General features: G+C 39.3%; 1 protein-coding gene across 1 annotated transcript; it reads left to right on the top strand.

Moving 5' to 3' along the window:
• The first annotated feature begins 3,604 nt into the window (after window positions 1-3,604).
• On the top strand, window positions 3,605-8,806 carry LOC148154360 (uncharacterized). Its single transcript, XM_088015209.1, has 2 exons — window positions 3,605-5,200; window positions 8,670-8,806. Exons 1-2 carry the CDS (start codon window positions 3,799-3,801, stop codon window positions 8,804-8,806), a joined length of 1,539 nt encoding a protein of 512 aa, XP_087871335.1. The 5' UTR covers window positions 3,605-3,798.
• Window positions 8,807-13,541: the final 4,735 nt, after the last annotated feature.

Below are 13,541 nucleotides of genomic sequence, written 5' to 3'. Positions count from 1 at the left end.
GCTAACAGAAAACCTTTGCTAACAGAAAACCTCTGCTAACAGAAAACCTCTGCTAACAGAAAACCTCTGCTAACAGAAAACCTCTGCTAACAGAAAACCTCTGCTAACAGAAAACCTCTGCTAACAGAAAACCTCTGCTAACGGAAGTCCTGAAGTTGCCAGAAGCCATGAAGGACACAGCAAACATCTGGAAAAGGATCTTTGGTCAAACCAGAACAAGACTAAACATTTTGGCCAAAATGCAAAAGGTTTTGTGTGAAGGAGAACCATCACTGGGAGCATCATGGTTTCACTTATCACCTCCTCTGACTTACTGGTTTCAGCAAACTGTTCAGTGAGTTCTTTACTTTTTTTTCTCGCTTTACCCCTGGGAAGAAGCGTCTCTCTCTCATCGCTTCCCGCCTCGTCGTCTTGGTGCCTGGAATGATTTGACTTCTTCCCTGTTATGTAAAAATAATTGAATAAAAACACTCATAAATATTTTTTTAAAATATAAATGTAGCGAAAATTTTTTTTATTTATTTTTATTAACAAAACATTTTGAGATACTGAGTTGCTGTAACTTACATTTGCAAAAACCAATAACCATTCCAAACGCCGTTCCAACAGCCATTCCAACAGCAGCTCCTATTAGGCCCCATTTCAAACAGCTTCCTTCCTCCATTTCACATGTTGTTTGATCTGGAAAGAAGATAAACTGAACGGTTGGAAATACACCAAAACATGTTATTTGAAGTTAACAATAGGCCTGAATTGAATTAAATTTTTGACTCATACTAAATTTGGAATATTGTAATTTTCATTTCAATTTAAAATATGGAATAATTACATTTACACCTGCATACTAACTTGCAATGACACTTTTTTTTCATTTAGGGATTAAACAGGATTAGAGTACAGATTCAACAATGTTGCTGAACCAAAGAAGCAGAACCAGTTATAACCTCGTCTGGTTGAAGTGAAGCTTACTGACTAGTGGCTCCACTTTTGATTAATCTTGAACTTAGACACAATCTTTTCTGCTGTTTTCTCACCATCCTTAGTCCACAGGACTACGAGTCATCACCAAACGATTGTGGTCTTTATGTATGAGTGGCAAGAAGAAAACCTCTGCTAACATTGACTAAAAATCATTGTGAAACTGTTCCACTAAACCGAGTAGATGAGGCACAAACATTTATTCCCCATTTTAGATGTTTTTACATTTTTTACATTATCTCATATTTAAAAAATATGATTGGTGTTTAATAGCTTAAGTCTCATGTGACCCATTGGCAAGGAATAAAGGGTCCAATCGAATAAAATGAGTGTGCCTCATCTTTACAGACTAGTAGAATAATTTCACACTGATTTTGACTCAATAGGTCACATGACCTAGAACAGGGGTGGGCAGCTGCAGGCCTGGAGGGTCTCCTGCAACTTTTAGATGCGTCTCAACTTCAACACACCCGAGTCAAACAATGAGGTCGTTATCAGGACTGGAGAACCTGACTGCACTGAGGAGGAGATTCAGCTGTTGGATTCAGGTGTGTTGGACCAGGGAGACATTAAGAGCTGCAGGACACCGGCCCTCCAGGACCAGGACTGCCCACCCCTGGTCTAGAAGATATTGAAGAAAACATATTAGTTAATATTAAAATTATTTAAAATATTGAATATGACTTAACATTTTAATAGGGTGTAGTGTGTCTCATGTAAAAGTATGACTTTTCTGTATCAGTTGGACACAAGGTCAGGTATTAACATTTCTTTGACAGGAGTGTTTGGTTCAGAGATTTGTTGACGGCCCTAAGTGAACCTCTGAGCTCTGAGGAAGCAGCTGGAGAACAGCTGGCCGACATTAGCGTTCAGAAATCGGATCAACCTGGAGCTAAACGCCGCTTGCTTTGCTGTTTGAAAGATCCTGTTTCTGCTTATCCACTTCATATTTTACAGTGCAACAAGCACATCTGATTACATCCTCGTTTAGCTCAAGTGAATCTTGCTGATTTGTGACTTAATATTTATTTTTTTCAGTACCTTGGTTTGTTAAAGATGCATCATTCTGGACACCCTCATCATCCTCTGCTTCTTTCTCGACATCCTTATTTTCTTCTGTTGTTCTCATCATCTGCATCTCTGTAGGTTCCATCACCTTCTCTATGTTCAGTATCTGTCTTTCATAAAGTTTCTTCTCCTCATCCAGTTTCCACTGAGACTGTAGCAGATTTTCTTTTTCCTTTAATAACAGATCCGTGTCATCAGAGTTTTCTTTCTCAGTGATTTTTTTCCTCCACCATCTGAACTTCCTCTTTGTTTTCCTTCCTCTTGGTCTCAACATCTTGGAGTTTTTGGACCAGCTGATCATTCTGGGTCTCCAGTTCAGTTTTAACTTTATTCAGTGTGTCATCTAACTGATTGTTGACTGATTGGAGTTGATCCTTCTGCAGCTTCTGGGTCTCCAGTTCATGTTTTACTGCATTCAGGGCGTCATGTAACTGCTTGTTGTCCTCCTGGAGTTGCTTTAAGTCGCTCTGCAGCTTGGAGATCTGATCTATTAAAAAAAATAAGACAAACTTTAAAAGACCAAATTATGATGCAGAATACCAAACAGATCAAGACGTCTGTATATCCTACCAGAAGTTGTTCCTGTTTTACATTAAAATCCCCTTTAACACTAATGATGACTTTGGTCTCATGGACCCACTGACTTACATTAATTTCCTTCTGAATGACTAAATAGAGTCCACCTGTGTGTAATCTAATCTAATCTAATCTAATCTAATCTAATCTAATCTATTTGTAAGTGTCACTAAAATGTTTTGTTATTAAAAAATGTATTTCTAACTGTTATGTATTTAAGTTGTTGGTTCACGTCTTGAGATTTGTGTAAATTATTATTTTATTTCGTGTCAGAACTATGTTGTTGAAAGTTATCGCGAGATTTGTATATGTGATTTGTTCTGTGAGATTTGGATTAACAGAGAAGGAGCGAAACTTGGAGGTGAGCGCATGTAGCAGTCTTGTGTCTTGTGTTGTTATGGTATTTTGCAGTTATGTTTGTGTTATTTTGTAAATTTATTGGTTTTGGTGTTTTAATGACTTAATATTTTGATTTAGAGCGGTCTACGAAGTTTTAATCTGTTGAAGACCAACCTCCGAAGTGGCAGGCGGCCACGAGGTAATTTTGTTAAAGCATGTGTCACCTGTCTGTAAATGTGTCTATGTCTAAGCTTTGTGTTTTGTTTTATAGTTTTCACGGCATTTATTAAAAGAGCCTGTCAAAAAGAAAGCCGTGCCAGTGTTGTCACTTTGGAGCTACAGTGAAAACTCGCCCAGCCAGCGCCGGCTAAGAAGCTCGCTAAGACGACGGCAGCTGCAGTGAGTGACGGTACCGTGATGCAACACAAGAGGGCGCCATTTGTCAAGATCACCGCTCACAAGAAGTCAAGCACAGCAGCAACAACCTTGGACAACTGAAGTAAGGTGGAAATTAAGAAAGGACAGTGTTAAAGGCAGAATAAGAGTGGTTTAAGTGAAGTTTAAAGCCACAATAAGTTTCTCTAACACATTTGTCAAAGGGTTACTTACTTTCTACTAAACTTCAAAGTAATGCATTGTTGTTAAGTGTAAGAGTGTTGTGTATTCATCTTGAGATCAAACTAAGTGCGACGTTACCAGAGTTCTTTAAGTTGAAATACATTTGTTTTAAGTGTGAAGCTCATTACCGCTACAGTGTAAAGTAATTTTCAAGTCACATGAGTTAGACATTTGAACGAGTGTTTGCAATTTTGAGTGACATTTAACCAGACTTATAAGATGACTGACAAAGACCATAAGGAGCTCTCTGCTGTATCATGTACTGAAGTGGAAGAAAATGATGCTGAGCAAATCTCAGAACCACAGACTGTTCGAAGAAGTGAAAGAGTAAGAACATTAACCGAAAAAGGTAAAGAGCTTCAAGAAGAGAAACTTAAAACTCTTCAACACAGATATGCAGTCGGTTTTGAAAAATGGAGATATGAAGCAAGACTGAGCAAAGTAATACTAAGAAAAGAAGCTTCAGACAGTGAATTAAAGGAGCTCATTAATAATGTAAACATCACCTGCAGAGATATGCAAATCATTTATGAAGAAATACGACAAATACAAATGCCTGATGGAGACCTAAGGCGCAAAGTGGATGCATGTACATCACTTTCAGCATTCATTGTCAGAAGAGCTGAGAAACAACTGCAAGGAGACCTTGCAGAAGATGACAAAGAGCCATGGCCAGATTTTGGGTCATGTTTAGGATCTGAAAGTACGACATCAAGGTCAAAATCCAGAAGGTCTAAAAGTAGCTCAAGTAGTTCACAAACAACTAAGAGATTGGAAGCAGAGGCTGAAGCAGCTGCATCTCAAGAAATATTAACAGTTATGGAAGAGCAAGAAAAGGAAACTATTGAGTTACAAAAACTGGAACGTGAGAATTTGGAAAGGCAGCAAGCAATGGAAGAGCAGCGAAGAAAGATTAAACGCTTGGAAGAAATTAAAATTTTCAATGCTGCAAAAGCAAGAGTAAAGGTTTATGAAGAAGCTGAAAGTATTTCTGCAAGTCAGAGTTCATCACAGAGCATTAAAGCAGAAAGTGAAATCCAAGCAATTCCTGTCACAGCACACAGTTCTTCTCCAGCTCTAAATGTAACCCAATTCCATTACGCTACAAGCACTGGATCTGTGCTACAAATTCCTACAGTAGTAAACCAAACTCAACAAAGTCCTGGCGAACAACCTAAGGCTACCATGAGCCAAACACTTAAATCATCAAGTCCACCATTCATCCCTCAAGCTACACAAGTTTCCTTTGTTGCAGCTCAACAACAGTCAAATTATGAGCTAGTTGGAATCCTAGCAGAAGCAATAAGTGCTAATCGTCTACCAACTCCAGAACCTACATTGTTCACTGGTGACCCTTTGAAGTTCAAGGATTGGCAGTTGTCATTTGAAACCCTGATAGAAAGGAAAAATATTCCAAAGAATGAGAGACTCTATTACCTCAGAAAGTACCTTGGTGGACCCGCAAAGAAAGCAGTTGAAGGTTTTCTTCTTGTGGGAACAGATGAAGCATATGACTCAGCTTGGAAAGTGCTGGAAAAACGTTATGGAGATCTGTTCACCATAGGGAAATGTTTCAGAGACAAACTTCACAGTTGGCCTAAAATAAACTCCAAGGATGGAAGTGAGTTAAGAGAATTTGCTGACTTCCTGAAGAATTGTGAAGCTGCAATGTTACACATAAGGTCATTGGAGGTTCTTAATGATTGTATGGAAATCCAGAAGCTCTTGGTAAAACTCCCAGATTGGTTGACCACAAGATGGAACCGGACAGCCATGAAAATAAGAAAGGCTAGTGATGGAGAATATCCATCTTTTCACGTGTTTGCTGATTTTGTATCCACTGAAGCAGACTTAGCATGTGATCCCATAGCCTCAATGCAAGCTCTTAAAGGTTTGGAAATAAGTAAACCCAAACAATTACGCAACCAAGTCATTCAAGCAAAAACTCTAACAACAAACTCAAATCACACAAATAATGTATCATGTCTGTTCTGCAAAAGAAATGGTCACACACTTGATAAATGTTTCAAATTCACAGAAGCTCCACTCCAAGACCGTATCAAGTTTACACAAGCAGAAAGACTGTGTTTTGGGTGTTTAAAGAAAGGACATCATTCCAAGAAGTGTAACAAAAGGAGCACATGTGAAAATTGTCAAAAGAGACATCCAACCTGTCTGCACGATGACACATTCGTTGAACGTAAAAGGATAATACCTGCAGTGAGTGAAAGGTCTCAAGATGAGGACGAAGCTGATTCTAAGGAAGGAGACAAATCATCGATTGCGATCTCTAACAGAGTAGCTCAAGAAACTTCAAGCACATTGACTTCCTCTATACTACCTGTATGGGTTTCATCAAAGAACAACCCAGACAGAGAGGTTTTAGTTTATGCACTCCTTGATTCACAGAGTGATACTTCCTTCATCCTGGATGAAGTAGCCCAAGATCTTGACACAAATAAAAGTAAAGTCAATCTGCGCTTATCGACTATGTCTGCAAAGTCAACAGTTATACCATGTGACAAACTGGTAAACCTTCAAGTTAGAGGATATAAAGATGAAAAGAGAATCACGTTGCCACCAGTCTACACAAGAGAGTATATTCCTGTCAACAAGTCACATATACCAACGTCTGAAACCGCCTTAAAGTGGCCCCATCTGGAAAAGTTGGCAGAAAAGCTACCTCCACTGCTTGAATGCAAAGTCGGTCTACTTATTGGCTATAACTGTCAACAAGCTCTCCTACCACGTAAAGTTCTTGCAGGCAAAGAGAACCAACCTTACGCACAGTTAACCGATCTCGGCTGGAGCATAGTTGGTTGCTCGTCTCAAGTTCAAAATCACAATGATGCCATCGGCACAAGTCACAGAATCATTGTTCGTGAAGTATTTCCTGTTTCACAACCAGCAGTTGAACTCAAACAACGAGTACATTTCGTATGCAGAACTCAAGTAAAGGAAGTCAGTCCAACTGATGTGATAAAAGCTTTAGAATCTGATTTCTCTGAACATGCAACAGATGACAATCCAGTTTCACAAGAAGACATTTTGTTCATGTCAAAGGTTACTAAAGGCATAAAACAGAAGAAAGATGGTCACTACGAACTCCCGTTACCATTCAAAACAGATAGTCCGAATCTCCCAAATAATAAGCAAAGTGCTGAACACAGATTGTCTTCATTGGAACGTCGACTCAAAAGGGATGAGAAATACTATAAAGATTATGTCAAGTTCATGAATGATGTTATAACTCGCGGAGATGCAGAAAAGGTGCCAGAACAAGAACTGGACAACAAGACAGCATGGTACATCCCACACCATGGGGTTTACCACCCCCACAAACCTGAGAAAATCCGTGTGGTTTTTGATTGTTCTGCACGCTTCCAAGGAACATCTCTCAATGATCATCTTTTGACTGGACCGGATCTTACCAATACACTGATTGGAGTGTTATGCCGATTCAGAAAGGGCCCCGTCGCCATTATGTGTGATGTGGAAAGAATGTTCCACCAATTCCACGTCATTAAGGAGCATCAAGATTATTTAAGATTTCTTTGGTGGGACAAAGGTGATTTGAACTCCGAACCTTCCGTTTACAGGATGAAGGTGCATCTTTTCGGAGCAGCCTCATCTCCTGGATGTTGTAATTTTGGACTCAAACACATTGCATTGCAAGGAAGAAACAAGTTCAGTAAAGAAACTGTTGAGTTCATCCAAAGAGGGTTTTACGTCGACGATGGACTTGCTAGTGTAACATCAACAGCCAAAGCCATACAGCTGGTCAAAGAGTCCAGGGAACTTTGCAAAACAGGCAACCTACATTTACATAAGTTTGTGTCAAACAATAGAGAAGTGCTTGCAACAATCTCCCAAGAAGAACAAGCTGAATCCAAAAATCAGAACATGGCTTTTGGAGAACTCCACATTGAGCGTGCACTTGGAGTACAATGGTGTGTAGAAGTGGACGAATTTCAGTTCAGAGTTCAAGTGAAAGACAACCCATTGACCAGAAGAGGGGTACTCTCGACCGTTGCTTCTATCTATGACCCTCTTGGGTTTGTCGCCCCATTCACATTGATTGGAAAGCAAATACTCCAAACATTATGCAAAGACAAGGTTAACTGGGATGATGATCTTCCAGACCACATTCTGTCACGATGGGAAGCATGGTTGAGAGACTTGCCTAAGCTGGCAGCTCTGAAGATCCCACGAAGCTACTCACAAGACATCAACATCATAAAGTATGAATTGCATAACTTCTCGGATGCAAGTCTCAACGGTTATGGTGCATGTTCATACCTTAGAGCAATAAGCAAGGAAGGACAGATAAGCTGTTCACTTGTCATGGGAAAAGCGAGAGTTACGCCCATTAAACAAATTACCATCCCAAGGCTTGAACTGACGTCAGCTGTGACTTCAGTCCGCAACGCAGATGTAATCAAACAAGAATTGGAAATTGAAAATCTACTGGAATATTATTGGACAGATTCAGAAGTCGTACTGGCATACATAAGCAATGATGCTAAAAGGTTTCACACATTCGTTGCCAATCGGATTCAACGAATAAGACAAAGTACAAGTCCTGAAAAATGGCAGCATGTCAGCTCAGAAGAAAATCCGGCTGATCAGGCCTCTAGGGGTTTAACAGCTGAACAACTGAAAGAATCAAACTGGTTAAGGGGTCCAGATTTCCTTTGGAAACAAGATCTTCCAATCAAAGGGGAAATGGTGGGAGAAGTTGAAGAGACAGATCCTGAACTCCGTACGGGTCATGCATACACCGTGCAGTCAAAAGAAATGAACCCTGTTCTAGAGCGTCTAAAGAAGTTCTCTGAATGGTTAAGAGCAGTAAAGGCTATTGCCAGACTCAAACGATGCATAAAAGAGTTTAAAGGCGTTCAAGAAAGAACAAACAAAACAACAGATCTGGAAGAGAGGAGAGACACAGAAGTGTTCATTATCAAGCTAGTGCAAAGAGAAGCTTTTACTGAGGAAATACAGAAAATCAGATCTCAGAAGGCAAATTCTCTGCACAAGCATAACAGACTGAAGAAACTAAATGCTTTCTTGGACAACTCTGATGTACTCAGGGTGGGAGGAAGATTGTCCCAATCAGCCTTACACCATCATGTCAAACATCCCGCAATTCTTCCCAAGGAGTCCAATGTATCAGCCCTCCTCATTAAACACTACCATGAACGTGTACATCATCAAGGAAGAGGCATGACTGTAAATGAATTGCGTGCAAATGGCATATGGATTTTAGGATGTGGAAGTATGGTTTCTTCGTACATTTACCATTGTGTTAAATGTAGAAAGTATAGAAGGGCTACAAATGTCCAACAGATGGCAGAGTTACCAGAAGTAAGAACAAAAACAGCACCTCCTTTCACCTATTGTGGTGTCGACTGTTTTGGTCCATTCATGGTAAAGGAAGGAAGAAAGGAAGTCAAAAGATATGGATTATTGTTCACATGCTTATGTTCATGAGCTGTGCATATTGAAACACTTGATGACTTATCAACTGATGCTTTCATGAACGCTCTTCGGGTGTTGATTGCCATAAGAGGTCCTGTTCGACAATTAAGATGTGACCAAGGAACAAACTTTATGGGAGCCAGAAGAGAGTTTTTGAAGCTAATAAAGGATATGGACCAAGAACCACAAAGAGCTATTGGTTGTGAGTTTGTGATGAACGTTCCATCAGCTAGCCACATGGGAGGCATCTGGGAACGCCAAATTCGAACAGCACGAAGCATACTAACAGCAATGTTAGATAAATTCTCAAACAGACTTGACACAACTAGTCTAAGAACACTTCTTTACGAGACAATGGCTATCATTAACAGCAGACCCTTAAGCGTGGAGTTTCTTAACGATCCCTTAAGTTCAGAGCCATTAACTCCCAATCACATATTAACGATGAAGTCTTCAGTTATTCTTCCCCCTCCAGGACAGTTTTGCAGAGAGGATTTGTACTTGAACAAAAGATGGAGACAAGTACAATTTCTAGCAAACGAGTTTTGGCAAAGATGGAAACGAGAATATCTGCTAAATCTCCAACAGCGACAAAAATGGCAGAAAGTCTCGCAGAACCTGCACATTAATGACATTGTGATCCTACAAGATGATAATGTGCCAAGATGTAAATGGAAACTAGCTCTAGTTGTAGAGACTCCAGAAAGCCCAGACGGCAAGGTCCGAAAGGTGAAACTAAAGACCAGTGAAACGACATTTGACAAAGGAAAACCACTGACAAGGTTCATATATTTAGAAAGACCTATTCACAAAGTAGTGACATTACTTGAGACTGATACAGAACAAAACAGCCTGTAATCTTGACACTCATTAGAAAATCACATTGAGAACCAAATAGTGATTTTGGTGGGAGTGTAAGTGTCACTAAAATGTTTTGTTATTAAAAAATGTATTTCTAACTGTTATGTATTTAAGTTGTTGGTTCACGTCTTGAGATTTGTGTAAATTATTATTTTATTTCGTGTCAGAACTATGTTGTTGAAAGTTATCGCGAGATTTGTATATGTGATTTGTTCTGTGAGATTTGGATTAACAGAGAAGGAGCGAAACTTGGAGGTGAGCGCATGTAGCAGTCTTGTGTCTTGTGTTGTTATGGTATTTTGCAGTTATGTTTGTGTTATTTTGTAAATTTATTGGTTTTGGTGTTTTAATGACTTAATATTTTGATTTAGAGCGGTCTACGAAGTTTTAATCTGTTGAAGACCAACCTCCGAAGTGGCAGGCGGCCACGAGGTAATTTTGTTAAAGCATGTGTCACCTGTCTGTAAATGTGTCTATGTCTAAGCTTTGTGTTTTGTTTTATAGTTTTCACGGCATTTATTAAAAGAGCCTGTCAAAAAGAAAGCCGTGCCAGTGTTGTCACTTTGGAGCTACACTATTCTCAGTACAAATCCAGCTGCCCTGTGACGCCTCAGAGGTTAACAGAATATTGGGAGCAAATGGCATCATGAAGGAGCACAGCAGAGAGGTTAAGGAGAAACTGGAGAAGTTTAAATCAGGCTAAGGCTGTAAAACAAATCCCCAAACTTTGAGCATCTCATTGTTCAATCCATCATCTGGAAATATAAAGAATATGGCACAACTGTAAACTGACTAAGTCAAGGCCTAGTCAAAGTCAAACTAAACTTCCAGGCTGAACAAAGAGAGCTCTGATCAGAGATGAAGCCAAGATGCTCCTGGTGACCAAATGACCCACAGCTCAGGGGGGAATCTGTCCACAGGACTACGAGTCATCACGTAACTAATGTGGTCTTTATGGATGAGTGGCAAGAAGAAAACCTCTGCTAACAGAAAACCTCTGCTAACAGAAAACCTCTGCTAGCAGAAAACCTCTGCTAACAGAAAACCTTTGCTAACAGAAAACCTCTGCTAACAGAAAACCTCTGCTAACAGAAAACCTCTGCTAGCAGAAAACCTATGCTAACAGAAAACCTATGCTAACAGAAAACCTCTGCTAACAGAAAACCTCTGCTAGCAGAAAACCTATGCTAACAGAAAACCTCTGCTAACAGAAAACCTCTGCTAACGGAAGTCCTGAAGTTGCCAGAAGCCATGAAGGACACAGCAAACATCTGGAAAAGGATCTTTGGTCAAACCAGAACAAGACTAAACATTTTGGCCAAAATGCAAAAGGCTTTGTGTGAAGGAGAACCATCACTGGCAGCATCATGGTTTCACTTATCACCTCCTCTGACTTACTGGTTTCAGCAAACTGTTCAGTGAGTTCTTTACTTTCTCTTCTCGCTTTACCCCTGGGAAGAGACGTCTCTCTCTCATCGCTTCCCGCCTCGTTGTCTTGGTGCCTGGAATGATTTGACTTCTTCCCTGTTATGTAAAAATAATTGAATTAAAGCACTAATAAATATTTTTTTTAAATATAAATGTAGCCAAAACATGTTTTCTTTATTTTTATTAGCAAAACATTTTGACAACTACTGAGCAGCTGTAACTTATGTTTGCATATCCTGAAGATTAAAAAACCAACAACTATTCCAACAGCAGCTCCTATTAGGCCCCATTTCAAACAGCTTCCTTGGTCCTTTTCACATGTTGTTTGATCTGGATGGAAGATAAACTGAACGGTTGGCAAATACACCAAAACATGTTATTTGAAGTTAACAATAGGCCTGAATTGAATTAAATTTTTGACTCAAACCAAATTTGGAATATTGTAATTTTCATTCCAATTTAAAATATGGAATTACTAAATTTACACCTGAATACTAACTTGGAATTAAACTTTTTCTTCATTTAGGGATTGAACAGGATTCAGAGAACAGATTCAATGTTGCTGAAACAAAGAAGCAGAACCAGTTATAATCTCGTCTGGTTGAAGTGAAGCTTACTGACTAGTGGCTCCACTTTTGATTGATCTTGAACTTAGACACAATCTTTTCTGCTGTTTTCTCAACATCCTCATTTTTCTCTATTGTTCTCATAATCTGGATCTCTACAGGTTCCAACTCCTTCTCTATGTTCACTATCTGTCTTTCTTGGAAATACACCAAAACATGTTTATGGAGGACCAAAATGGCCTTAAAAAATAAAAGCATAAATAATTTTTTTTCCTTGTTTTTACACATTTGTTGTCATCAAGAAATGCATATATCTGTTTTTCCTTTATACATGCACTGTCATAAAAAATGCATATTAACTTTTATTTTCCTTACACTTGTGTTTTTGTCATGAAAAGTAAATATTTTGTTTTGTCTTTTCCTTAGCCATTGCCTCCTCTCCTTTTTCTACTTTTCTGTTTGCATCTTTATGTTAATGAGGAGAGCTGCCTCCTGTGTCCAGCTCCTCTCCTATTGGTCAGAGCTTTGGAACCAACGTCACTGCGTCAGACGTTGTGGGGCGTTTACTCTCGCGCAGTTGCTTGGTGCCGTCTTTTTAGGCCACAGACCAAAACAAACTGTATCCCGATGGTTTTATTGTGTTTCCGACTGCAATGCAGTTAGTTCCAAGTTGGATATTGGATATTCGAGCTCCGCGAACGAATCAGCGTTTAGCTCCAGGTTGATCCGATTAATGAACGCTAATGTCGGCCAGCTGTTCTCCAGCTGCTTCCTCAGCGCTCAGAGGTTCACTTAGGGCCGCCAACAAATCTCTGAACCAAACACTCCTGTCAACAAATGTTAATAAATACTTTACCTTGTGACCAACTGATACAAAAAAAAAAATCATACTTTTACACAAGACACACTACTCTCTATTAAAATGTTAAGTCATATTCAATATTTTAAATCATTTTAACATTAAATATTTTCTTCAATAGCTTCCAAATTGTTTCCCCATTGACTAAAAATCATTGTGAAATTGTTCCACTAAACCGAGTAGATGAGGCACAAACATTTATTCCCCATTTTAGATGTTAACATTTTTCACATTATCTCATATTTAAAAAATATGATTGGTGTTTAATAGCTTAAGTCTCATGTGACCCATTGGCAAGGAATAAAGGGTCCAATCGAATAAAATGAGTGTGCCACATCTTTACAGACTAGTAGAATCATTTCACACTGATTTTGACTCAATAGGTCACATGACCTAGAACAGGGGTGGGCAGCTGCAGGCCTGGAGGGTCTCCTGCAACTTTTAGATGCGTCTCAACTTCAACACACCCGAGTCAAACAATGAGGTCGTTATCAGGACTGGAGAACCTGACTGCACTGAGGAGGAGATTCAGCTGTTGGATTCAGGTGTGTTGGACCAGGGAGACATTAAGAGCTGCAGGACACCGGCCCTCCAGGACCAGGACTGCCCACCCCTGGTCTAGAAGATATTGAAGAAAACATATTAGTTAATATTAAAATGATTTAAAATATTGAATATGACTTAACATTTTAATAGGGTGTAGTGTGTCTCATGTAAAAGTATGACTTTTCTGTATCAGTTGGTCACAAGGTAAGGTATTAACATTTCTT

The sequence above is a fragment of the Poecilia mexicana genome, unplaced genomic scaffold (genome assembly GCF_051168715.1).
Source record: "Poecilia mexicana isolate PSO_F unplaced genomic scaffold, ASM5116871v1 scaffold_18, whole genome shotgun sequence".
Classification (NCBI taxonomy): Eukaryota; Metazoa; Chordata; class Actinopteri; order Cyprinodontiformes; family Poeciliidae; genus Poecilia; species Poecilia mexicana.
This window is presented reverse-complemented; position numbering and strand designations above follow the sequence as displayed.

Coding starts and splice junctions, on each gene's coding strand:
- LOC148154360 (XM_088015209.1), top strand. CDS start 3,799: ATGACTGACAAAGACCATAAGGAGCTCTCTGCTGTATCATGTACTGAA. Junction 5,201..8,669: donor AATAAACTCCAAGGATGGAA/GTGAGTTAAGAG, acceptor TGATGTACTCAG/GGTGGGAGGAAGATTGTCCC.